The sequence below is a fragment of the Citrus clementina genome, unplaced genomic scaffold, assembly GCF_000493195.1.
Source record: "Citrus clementina cultivar Clemenules unplaced genomic scaffold, Citrus_clementina_v1.0 scaffold_7, whole genome shotgun sequence".
NCBI classification, from domain to species: Eukaryota; Viridiplantae; Streptophyta; class Magnoliopsida; order Sapindales; family Rutaceae; genus Citrus; species Citrus x clementina.
This window is the reverse complement of record NW_006262075.1, coordinates 17392129-17404526: the sequence shown is the minus strand read 5'-3', so window position 1 is coordinate 17404526 and position 12398 is coordinate 17392129. Positions and strand designations below refer to the sequence as shown.

General features: G+C 35.7%; 2 protein-coding genes across 3 annotated transcripts; both read right to left on the bottom strand.

Annotated features, from left to right (window-relative positions):
• Positions 1-730: 730 nt before the first annotated feature.
• On the bottom strand, positions 731-3304 carry LOC112096990. Its single transcript, XM_024181251.1, has 4 exons — positions 3110-3304; positions 1485-2199; positions 956-1374; positions 731-865 (listed from the first exon to the last, which is right to left on the bottom strand). The coding sequence occupies exons 1-4, from the start codon at positions 3302-3304 to the stop codon at positions 731-733; spliced, it is 1464 nt and encodes a 487-aa protein (XP_024037019.1).
• A 2204-nt stretch (positions 3305-5508) lies between these two features.
• Positions 5509-11504, bottom strand: LOC18037856. Of its 2 annotated transcripts, XM_006427818.2 has the most exons (8): positions 11015-11095; positions 10110-10414; positions 9311-9340; positions 8795-8893; positions 7896-8016; positions 6272-6578; positions 6103-6157; positions 5509-5644 (listed from the first exon to the last, which is right to left on the bottom strand). In XM_006427818.2, the coding sequence occupies exons 2-8, from the start codon at positions 10140-10142 to the stop codon at positions 5576-5578; spliced, it is 714 nt and encodes a 237-aa protein (XP_006427881.1). In that variant the 5' UTR covers positions 10143-10414; positions 11015-11095; the 3' UTR covers positions 5509-5575. The 2 variants fall into 2 exon arrangements, with proteins under 2 accessions (XP_006427881.1, XP_006427882.1); XM_006427819.2 differs by lacking the exon at positions 10110-10414 and having other exon boundaries at positions 11015-11504.
• Between the last annotated feature and the right edge of the window lie 894 nt (positions 11505-12398).

The following is a 12398-nucleotide window of genomic DNA, read 5'->3' as shown; positions in this document are numbered from 1 at the left end:
TAAGATGATTCTTTTTATCCTTGAATAATTTTATTTCCATCCTACGATGATTGATTGGTGATTCAATTTCTACCCTAGGATGATTCTTTCCATCCTTGAATAATTTTATTTCCATCCTAGGATGATATAAGATGTCAAACTCTCTAAGCTTAATAGCCCACTTTGTCATCCTTCCTGAAATGTCAGGCTTAGCTAAAACTTGTCTAATTAGTTGATCAGTAAGGACGATTATGGTATGAGCTTGGAAATAAGGCCTTAACCTTCTTGCTGAAACAATCAAGGCTAAAACAATATTTTCAAAACTTAGATACCTTGTTTCTGCATCAACCAATGCTCTACTTGTATAGTATATAGGCCTTTGCACTCCATCATCTTCTCGGACAAGGACAGAGTTAGTGGCATATTCAGACACTGCAAGATAGAGGAAGAGAGACCCACCTTGAATTGGCTTAACAAGCAAAGGAGGGCTTCTTAAATATTCGTTAAGCTTTTGAAATGCTTCTTCACATTCCTCAGTCCACTTCATCTATTTTCCTTTTTTAAGAGCCTTAAAAAAAGGAAGGCATTTATTTGTGGCTCGAGAGACAAAGCGGTTCAGGGCTGCTACTTGACCCGTCAACCTTTGAATTTCTTTAACATTCTTTGGAGACTTCATATTAACCAATGTTTGGATCTTCTCAGGATTGATCTCAATACTTCTTTGATTTACCATGAAGCCAAGGAATTTTCCTTACGACACACCAAATGCACATTTAGCTGGATTCAGACGCATCTTGTACTTCCTAAGGATATCAAAGGTTTCCCGTAAATCTTTTACATGATCTTCAGGCTTAAGGCTCTTGGTGAGCATATCATCTACATAAACCTTCATGGTATGCCAAATTTGTTAAACGAACATACTGTTTACCAACCTTTGATAGGTGGCTCCAGCGTTTTTGAGTTCAAAAGGCATAACCTTATAACAATAGAGACCTCGATAAGTGATAAAAGAGGTATTTTCTTGGTCAGGTTTATGCATCCTTTTTTGATTATATCCTGAGTATGCATCCATGAAGCTTAGCAGTCCATGTCCAGCTGTAGCATCCATTAGTTGATCAATCCGTGGCAAAGGAAAACTATCCTTAGGGCAAGCTTTGTTAAGATCAATAAAGTCTACACACATCCTCCACTTCCCATTAGCTTTCTTCACCATCACAACATTGGCTAGCCAATCAGGATACCTTGCCTCCTTGACAAAACCAACTTTGAGAAGTTTATCTACTTCTTCCTTCACAGCCAGAGACCTTTCGGCGTTCAGACTTCTTCTTTTCTGTCGAACTGGTTTCATCTTTAGGTTAGTACTTAAACGATGTACTATTACCCTAGGATCAATGCCTGACATATCATTATGAGTCCAAGCAAACACATCATGATACTCTTTTAGAAAGCTAACAGTTGTTTCTTTAGCGGATCAGACAATCGACTTCTAATCTTCACGACTTTACTCAGATCTTCACCAAGTAGAAAGTCTTCTAAGTCATCAACTAGGCTCGCCCTTTGATCATCTTTCACTGTCCTGGGATCAAGGCTTGTGATTTGAAGAGTTTCTTTACCCATCCTGAACGTTATCTCATAACACTCCCTTGCTTCTTTTTGCTCTCCTCGCACGACTCCAACCCTAGCTTCAGTTGGAAACTTCAACGTATAATGATAAATTGAAGTTGTTACTTTTAGAGCATAAAGAGTCGGCCTTTCTAAGATAGTGTTATAGGAACTTCGTTGATAAACCACATTAAAGTTAACCATAGTGGCCACCTTAGTTGGACTTTTTTCAAAGGACACTGTGAGCTCGATAACTCCTTCAAGAACTACACTTCCTCTTGCGAACCCATGAAGTGGAGTAGTGTAAGGTTTCAACTGTGATCTTTCTAACCCCATTCGAGCAAAGGTTGACAAGAATAAAATATCAGCTGAACTCCCATTATCAATAAGAATCCGATGAAGACGTTTATTTACCACAGGGAGGGTGGCGACTAAAACATTACAGTGAAGATGATGAACTCCCCTAGCGTCATCCTTGGAGAAGATTATTAGTATATCACGAACCATTGATCCTTGAGATTGACTAGTCAAATTAATCTCAGGACCATCAAGTTCATGTCTTGCTTGGAGAGCTAGATTTTTCCTTGACTTCCCGGATTCTCCTGCAGCCGATCCTCCCTAAATGTTATTGACATCAGACATGTTTTTATCACTATCTTCCTTCTGCTTTCCTTTTCTCTTCCTTAAAGATTCTGGTTGCTCACTTTTTACTCTATCCTCGAGATTTCTTACATATTCATGTAGTTGTCCTTGTCGAACTAGGCTTTCTATTTGTTCTTTAAGTTCAAAACACTCGGAGGTGTCATGCCTATGATCTTTATGAAAATGACAATACTTGTTTGGATTTCTTCGGGATGGATTCGTCCTCATAGGAGGTGGGGTTTCTAAACAAAGTTGGATTTCTAACCTGCATAAGAATTTGGTCCCGAGGAGTATTAAGCTCTGTAAAGTTAGTGAATTGAGAGGTCAACCGAGGACGAGTGTCTCGAACTTCAAAGCATTCCCCAGGACAAAATTGATCTTTTCTTAGAGATTGATCCGGTCTGACAACCCTTCTTTCTCTTTGATCATCTTTTTTTTTCTTTCTTTTGCTTGGTTCTCATTTCTCTTGATTTCTATTCTTGAATCTTTCTTCCGCATTGGCATACTTCTCAACTCTTGCAAGTATCTCAAAGTAAGAAATGAGTGGTCTTTTTGAAACTGACCACCATAGCTTTCCCATTCTAAGCCCCTCCATAATACCAGAAAGTGCTATGCCATCATCATAGCCATCTACTTGGGTGATCCCATTATTATACCTTCTGATGTAGTCTATTAAGGTCTCCCATTCCTGTTGTTTGACGGTCAAGAGGTAAGTCACTGATTTTCCTCTTTGTTAGGCACTTCGGAAGTGGGAGGTGAATTCTCTACTCAAATCTCCAAAAAATGAGATGGAGTGTGGCTGCAACCTTCGGAACCATCTTCGTGCTGCTCCTACTAAGGTAAGAGGAAAAGCCCGACAAAGAATTACTTGTGATGCTCATTGTACTTCTATAAGGGTGCGATACAATTCTAAATGCTCAGTTGGATCCATTTGCCCATCATAAGGCTCCATTTGGGGTAAATGAAACTTAGGTGGATATTTTGCTACCATTATATCAGAAGTAAATGGTGGCTCGGGTTCTGCTGTTACATCATCAAGTTGGCTCATTTCTCGAACCATTTGCTCAAGTCTCTGCATCATTTCTTATAATCCTCTCATTGGTCTAAACATTCTCTAGTCATTCTCCTCCTAGATCTTCTTTGGTTAAGGGAATGCCTGAGATCATCTTCATTTAACTCTTCTCTAGACCTTGTTCTAGAGGAACTGGAATCAACCACATTACCTCCACTTGAGTTCTCGCCTTCCTCAGCTTGAGCTGGAAATTGGCCGAACATTCTATTGAAGTTACGAGCCAACTGATCCACTTGTTGTTGAAGTCGAACAACACGAGGCTGTCCTCGACGTCTAGCGTGGCGAGGTGGATTCAACTGAGGATTTTGAGGAGGATGGATAGGCACTACGTCATCATCATCTAGGTCTCGTTGTCGTCTTTTTCGTCAGAAGTGAACATCCTCATCCACTTTGGAACTTTCATCATCAGCCTCAAGGTTATAGTACTCATTGTTAGCATCCATGCTCATGGTAGGGCTTCCAAGACATTTATCGGAAGATCCCCACAGACGGCGCTAAACTGTTAGTGCAAATTTTGTCCCAACTTATGATATGAAAATTTCGACTGATGACGATCCCCTTAGGACTTGGGTTCCTCTTTGTTGGATTTGATCATGGTGAGTTTTTCCTTTGGGCCGATCTTGATAGGCCTTTATATATCCTCTTCTCAGTCCACTTCCTTAGGCAATCAAAATGTTCTTATCTAGTGATACTCTACAAACACAAGAAAATGATCAGAATGCTGACTTTGCCGGCGTAAATCCTCCAACGGTCAAGTCAGTCACCGGACTTTTGGAAATATAAATTTAGAAAGAGAAAAATTAAAGGGGGAAAGTTAGCATTTTCTCCTTTTGAGTCTCTTTTTGTCTTACCTTTTAGTGAGAATGAAAGACATATTTATCTGCCAAACTGATTTGACTTAAGTGCTAGTTATTTTGATGACAAATGTCATCATTCTTGTGCATTTGGCAACATTTTTCTTTTAGTGACCATGTTGATTGACACATGGATATACAAACTTATCTGTGGATTAAAGGAAGAAACGTTTTATCTCTACGTTATTTTTACTAAAACCTTAGGATCATAGAAGCCTCAAAACTTAGGAGGTTTGTCCTAGGATAAGAGCCTAGAACCTCGGCATGTTTTGGGCTTTGAATTCTTCTCACCTAATTGATTTATCCTAGGTGGTTCGTCTTAGGATAAGAACATAGGACCTCGATTCCTTGGGTTTTGAAACTTTATTACTCAGGAGGAACATTCTAGGTGGTTTGTCCACCACTTCGTAAGCATAATTGAGAGAAAATTTATTAGATGAGTCTTATTGAGGTTAAATTTATTTGAGCCTTATGAGGCCTATTTTATTTTTGGTCCAATATGTTGAATTTTCATAATCGAACCAATTGCAACTTGAACTAAAACTCGAAACGCCCACCCCTACTTATTGGCATCCACAAACTACATAAACTACATATATATTCGATTTGTTGCGAACATCTTATATCATTTGGAGTAATGATATGCTGCAAAATTAAAATATAAAGTAAGTACTCAATATATCATTTTTTTTATTGGCACAGTAAAATTACATCATGTGGAATACAAACACATGAAGATTTTTATTGCGTAACTGGTCTTTGTCCACAAATTAAATGTCCTACCGGTGCCACCACAAAAGGGCTACAAAATGGGAGTTTTGTATTTATTGCAGATGTTAAATACGCTTACTAACATAAATCATACACATCCAAATTCCACCCCATTATTTACTATAATGTTTCTGCCATTCAGAGCCCTAATTAATTAATCGTTTCTGTAAATCCACCTGAATTATATAAATGGCTTTCATGGTGGTGGGTGTGCAAAACAGAACGAATTTAGGAATTTACGCTCAAAACTATTTGTTAGGTCTCCTTTTTGAATGCATGTTCTCTATTTTTGAGAAGTAAAATAATGATAAAAAATTGATTAACAACAAATTATAATCTTTTAAAAAAAATAAAATTTAAGAGTGATTTTTACAATATGAAATGTATAACTTTTCGAAAAATGACCTCAAAAACATCATTTTCAGAAAAACAGTACCAAATGCAACCACCACATAATCAAGAGATTTATGTTGTAGATTACTACTAATACACAAATAAAAAGTTGATAAATGGATAATGTTAATGGTACACACCGAGGCTGAAAAGAAGAAAATACAACTTTTTTTTTTAATATTTGAATTAACTATTGATCTTGTATGAAAAGGAAAGCTACTTGGAAGCTGTATAAAATTCGACGAACTCTTACAGTTGAAATTCAGGAGAGAGCAGCGCATAAGGATTTGTATGCGTTAAGACATAACTTAAATTTCTCTTCAGCCATAGCCTGCAGAAACTCATAGAGGGTATACGAGGTTAAAAGACGATACCAAACACAATGAAAAAAGGAATTGCCATGCAACTTCTTTTACGTAAAGAAGAATTGACATCCCAACTTACATTCTCATATCAACCAGATATCATGGATTGGAAATGGGTTATTAGATCAAAATTTTAATTTGCTTCTCTGACTTACAAATTGATGCACATGTCATTTTGATATTTTGAATCAGTGCAAGTATGTAAAATATTTCTTTTGATACCTATGCGGGATCATATTTGCAGTAGTTCACTTAACAAAAGTTTTTTTTTTTCATCTGAGGAGCATATTCATTGATTTGCAATGATTCTACGTCAATTTGAGGATAAAAAATTCTAGAGCGATCTATCAAGGTAAATTCTGTAGTCATCATCAAAGAATTGAAAATAGTAATATGACAAAGACCAAAACATTTACTGACTGACCTGTGAAGAGCCTTGATGCTTATCAGGATGCCATTTTAGAGCTGATAACCGGAAGCTGCAAAGCAAGTCTAATAGTTTTAGAGCCAGTACTCAAGGTAAAGCATAACACAGATCAAAATGTCTAATTGCATTTTGCCATTTTGAGGAGAAAGAGAATTCGAATACATACGCATTCTTAACATCATCTAACTTTAAAGGGCCACTTGGAGGCAGACCAAGGATTGTTCTATCAGAACTTGATCCTACAGTGCATTGCTCATCATCAGATTCAATGTCACTTTCGTTCTCCCAATCTTTAGTTCTGTGGTCTGTCCTGTTTGAATGCTTGCGCCACTCAAATCCAGATGTTGAATACTGGAAAGACGACTCCTCCCGTTTTTGGTAGGTCCAACTGTACCATCTGTTCCCGAATCTTTCCTGGAAGATTGTCTCAGGATCATCGAAGTCCTCAGAGAAACTCTCTCTTCTAAACTTACCTGAACAAGTAAAAAACAAAGGCAAAATAACTTATGAAAAATACACATGAAGCAAGAAATCGTAAACATTCGCATCCATTAAATTAATACAACTGCACCTCATTCTTTTCTACAAATATTCTAGCATGGTTTCATCTCTTGTTATTATAGCAATATACATAACTAGTAAATGTCTGGACTGTTTTAGAAAAGAAAACTCCTAATCGGGGCTAATTTTTAAGGGCCTTGTCCTGAAAAGAAGCATGAATTCTTTAAAAAAGTATAAAACATCACAGAAAGTACTAATATTCTGTTTTTCAGTTTGTAGCATCTGAACAGTGGGCTTGTGCTTCATCTCTCATTTTACCCTCTTATATTTGGTAATGCACAAATTTTGTTCTCAGAGTGAAACAAAATGAATATATTCATTTTTGGAAAAGCAACAGCAAGCAAAGATTCCATATTTCCATTACTCAGTTATGGTGATTAGGGAACTACACTGTAGAGATTGTTAGGTTCAGTAAGTTTAGAAAATTGTTACTGTGTGTGTGTTTAGAGGCTGAGAAGGCACTGGGGTAGAGCTAGTTAGAGAAGAGATGTGGATCCTTCTTGGGAAACTAGGGTGACCTTAGCTTCTTACCTTGACAGCAAGGTTGAGGTCATAGTAGTGAATATAGGCGCAAGGCTGAGCAACATAACTATTATCAGTTATTTCTAGCTGCCTTGATTTTTTTCTCATTTAATTACTTGTTGAAATTGCATCTCACCTAAGAACCACAAATTTAACCTGAATCTATAACTCAAACGACACTGAACCCTTTTTGGTGTGCAAAATGATTGAAACCATTTCCACCATGCTACCAGGCTCTCTAGTCCTTGACAGTAACTTCTCTTATGCTATCATGATCTCTACTTTGTCTAGATCGCCTTAGCCAACCGTTAAAATCACAGCATGTTTCCAGAGATTCAATTTTTTAGTTGGCTTTACAGTCTAAATCTATTTAAGTTATTTGAAATGTTTATAGGGTCTTAGATTTTTCTGTGGCATTCGGGGAGGAGATGTCGCAAATGAAATATCATGTGCTAGAGGTAATCTTATCATCTACCAAACATGATGACTTCAATAAGTCAAATTGACAACAACATTTTTTAAAAAAAATTATAATTTTACTAGATCTTCAGATATAGATACATTACGACTGAGATGAAAAGGATAACATTCCCAGCTTTGAATCTCATAAATATATAACTATACATGCTATATAAACACTAATAAGTGAATATATTGTAGCTTGAAATATAAATTATGGAAAAAAGTAAAACAATGAACAAGCTCACGTTTCTTTCTCTTCAAGTCAGGTTTTCCAAAACGTCGAGCGGAAGACTTGGATTGGCCTTTCCTGTCAGATCCTATATCCCCTTCACAGTTCCCATCAAATTTCCAAATTGGGTCTTCATTCTGGGCAGTAGTACAGAGCAACTAAATATCAGTATCCAGATACTGTAAAGTGGAGTTCTAGAAAGATACATATGGGATGGAAATTTTAGTGAGAAGAAGTTAAAAAGAGTCCTGGGATATGTAACTATAAGCATCCTAAGGCATTTATGATGTTCCATCATGGATGAAATGGCGAAAAAATCAGAGTAAGCCCATTAGATTTTTATGGGGTCTCTATTCAGAACACAAGAGAGTGCAGTGATGAACCCAAGATTTGGAATTATTATTATGGCTCCAGTCATTTGTTACATCAAATTAAAAAAATATAAAATAAGAGAAGGGGTGCATTCCAGAGGGGAAGAAAGACTTCACTAGAATTTGTGGCTATATTTCTGGTCCGGAAAGAAATAACTAAATAAAAAAAGAATCATTTATTTATTACCCGACTTATTCTTCCCCCACAAACAAACTGCATTTAGTGGACTAAAAATGCTGCGGTACCTTATCTTTTTCGTAAGGAATTTGAAGAAGAAGCATTCACAGGAAAATAGTTATACAAGTGCAAGAGCAATACAAGTTGACCACAATGATCTTAGGTTAAAACATGATCATTAAATACCCAAGACAATCAATGTCTACAAGCCTAAGACTGGATTTAACTTTACACCTTACAACAAATATATCTAACAACAAGCCGAACAGTAAAAAAAAATAGCTTAGGCTCAGTATATTCTTCATTAAAACACATTCAAATCAAACAAAAGTTCATTGCCTGAAACTGTGTAACAGACAAGTTTACCTGGAATGAGAAATTTGAAGAGCCACTTCTAAAAAGAAGGTCTTTCAGAGCTCTTTTTGCATCAGCGCGCTTGTGACGTGTTTGATATCTTATGTACGTCTGCGTTCAATGTTTCTAGTGTCAGGAAAAATTATGGAAGTTATCAGCTACCTCATTTATGAAATTCATTGTAATAAAAAAATGTCATGAACAAGAAATTATACTCTGTGATCGTCTTGTCTTTCAACAAAAAAAAATTCCCTATCTGAACAATGAGACGGATGGGAAGGAAAGGGGAAAGGGTGGGATGGGGCGGGGAAAGAACACAAGGAGTTTATCAAATGAATGGTTCAGATAATGCAATCATTAGGTTAATTAAAATAAAAATGCCAATACGGGATTGTTGCACTAAGAGGGCTTTTCAACAATTGCCATTTACTTAAATTGCCCTGGCTGCTCTATCTTGTCATTTGATAATAGCTACTTTGAAACTTAACGTAATGCATAAAGCCTGAAAGCTGATACAAAGTAGCATACCTTAGATGGTTGTTGAGCTCTTTTTGCATCCTGAAAAAACATTTTGACCATCAAACTTTTTTGTAGAAGGTAAGCATGGTAATTTAAAAAAAAAAAAATTCAAGCATACTCACTTATACTGGGGAAAGAAAAATAAGAATTCTGAAAAAAAAAAAATCAATTACTGGCTAAAATATGCTGAAAACTACCATGAACAAACAATTTGTAAATGGAAACCCAAGATAACCTAACTCATCCTTTCCTATTGACCAAAGACATATTCCATTACTGAATTATAGAAGTACCTAAGCAACTACATCTGAATGTTCCTCATTCAAAATATTCCTCTTAGCTATTATTTATTCTAAATAAAGTTATTAATAAAAACCACCAGGATAAATTATGCAGAAGTCAATTAGCTGCCTTAACTATTAAAGCAAGTTCGCATGGGAAGACTTCTCTTCTCTCTCTTTTGCTACATGTCTCTCTCTCTCTCTACTTCTCTTAATATAGATATTTGTGGATGGAAGAAATAGACGGGACAAATACATTAAAGCACAGCAAAAATTTGCAAGGGTCTAATACTGAAACTGAAGATGATGACACTATGGGACTGTCAAACCCAAAGGACAGTAAACTCAGCTGCAAATTTTGCATTCCAAAAAGTTGGAATACACAAATGTACAGCATAGAAAAGATGATACACAGGCCTGAGGAGAGAATGACATGAAAGACAACAGTTAAGCAACACCTACACTTGATTAGAAGATGACTCGACAATAGATACAAAGAACAAAGTAAAACGCCTTACAAGAAGCACCTGGAACACTGGAAAACCCTCCTTGCAATGCATCAATGCCAGATGGAAGACTTGTAAATATAAAAGAGAGATCTAAAGAGAATATAGAACAATAAAGATGATATCCAAACTAATTTCTTATAAGTTTGTTGTGCAGCAATGGTGGCTCTATACACAGAATATTCCAGCTGAAAGTGTAGATACTCTTGCAAACAGAGGCTGTGTCAACACTGGATATGGTCAATTACAAACATCTTGGACAAACATTCATCCACGAATAAAGTGTCCCAAGGCCATGTCCTTGCTGTGTCAGCATCTGGCAATCACTGCACAAACACACGAAGAAGATCTGTAGGCAATTTTGTAAAAGCCTTTGATCAAAAGGATAGGTTTTCAATGGTCAGGGCTGCAGAGTTGACTCACCCAGTGACCCAACTGGATATGCTCCAAACTAAGATCATTTGTTAATCTAGAAAATATTTTAAAGCAAATGATTGCTTCCTGTTCATCAAAAGAATACACACACAACATAGGAACACAATCCAGGGATAGAAATTAAGAATCTATTTTATGTAGTTTCAGGTAAAGCAACACAAATTATGCTTTCGAAAGCCATGATATGATCTTGAAATCGAATGAATGTCTTTCTTAACATTGTCACCAAGTATTAAACTTGATAAGGACCCTACAAATAAGACACGTGCCATCCATAACATTATACATCAGAACTGAATTTCAATGCTTGAAACATCCCATCACATTCAACATTTGAATTTTCACCTTCAAATACACAATCTAAACGTCCATACCCATATCAATTGCACACAAAATTCAGAATTTCCTCAAATGGGTACTAACAAAAGGGCCAAAAATAACCATCTAATATTTTCAAAAGTAAATAACAAAGATACATTAAAAAAACTTACGGCATTCCATTTGTTCTTCCATTTCTCACAAGAAGTGGGCGTCGAATGAAATGAAGCAACAAAATGAATAGAAGTCGCTGCTGCTGCTGTTGTTGCTGGCGTTGTTGATGACAATAAAGTTGATATTTTTAACGAATTCTTGAGAAACAACACGTTTTGCCATCTGGGTATTTGCATAATCAAATCAAAGAATTAATGAAACAAAGCCTTTGACTCGGCTTCAATGAATGTTCAATAGCTGCTGGTGTTTATATTTATTTTGCTACGCCGAGGAAAGTGATGTGCTTTTGATTTTGTGGGTGCAAAGAATTAGATTAAACAGAGGAATAAGGATTGACCAAAAGCGTTTGAAGTGTCTTTATGTTATGTTTTATTAATCATTCAACTGAGCGAAGCTCGCCGAGGTTGTCTCTTTGGTCTCCCTTTGCTGTTGCCTTGAGGATTCGAGGTTTATGTGTGTGTTAAGCATTAAGCATGTGAATTTACAGACTATTTGGGCTGGATTTTTAGATTCTTCTCCATGGGCTCGATTAAACTCTCTTTTATTTATTTTTTGGACTATTAAATTACATATCCAAATTTGATTTCGGAGAAGCTTAAATTTTTTTATAAAAAAAAACCGTAATTTTGATTGACTTTCTTTAAAATAACCATAATGCTATACTTCTGATCCTGAAATTGTATACTCCCTGACATGGCAACTGATTTGGCATGTTCCGTGTCAGCTACTTTTTTAATAAATATTATTGCTTAAAAATAAATTAAAAATGAACAATCTAATTAAACGTTAATGTCTCACACTATCTTTTTCGTCATTATTTTTTTTCTTAGCTTCGTTTACAATAAATCAGGAGCAAAGGTTAGAAAAAAAAGTTGTTAATTGTTAATTATTTTAAAAGCTAAAATATTTATATAAAAAAAAAAAAAAGCTGAGGTAGCTGCTAATTTGATAGTGCTACATCAACTGCCATGTCAGCGAGTATACAAACTTAATATCAGAAATAAGTAAGGATAGTATTAATACTAAAACAATATGGTTTTAAGTTAATCTTCATATGTTCGTTTAAGTATGCAACATTTATTAATATTTTCCTTAATTTATTTTTGTTTAATACTAAAATTAGCAATTGTTAAATTAGATTTTATTTAATGGAAGTGATATGCTAATCCCACCAAGATTCTCTAGCAAGGAATTCCTCATAATTTGAACTTCTCTGGAATAAAATTCTAGTGAGATAAGATCATTATCAATTTTGGAAAGCTCATATTAAGAGAGAAGTATCATATACGTTCATCTTTGTCATACCAGAGAAGTATCATATGTGTTCCTCTCTATTGTATTTTCTCTTACTTCGTTAAGAATACATGATGGTTAATTTCATTA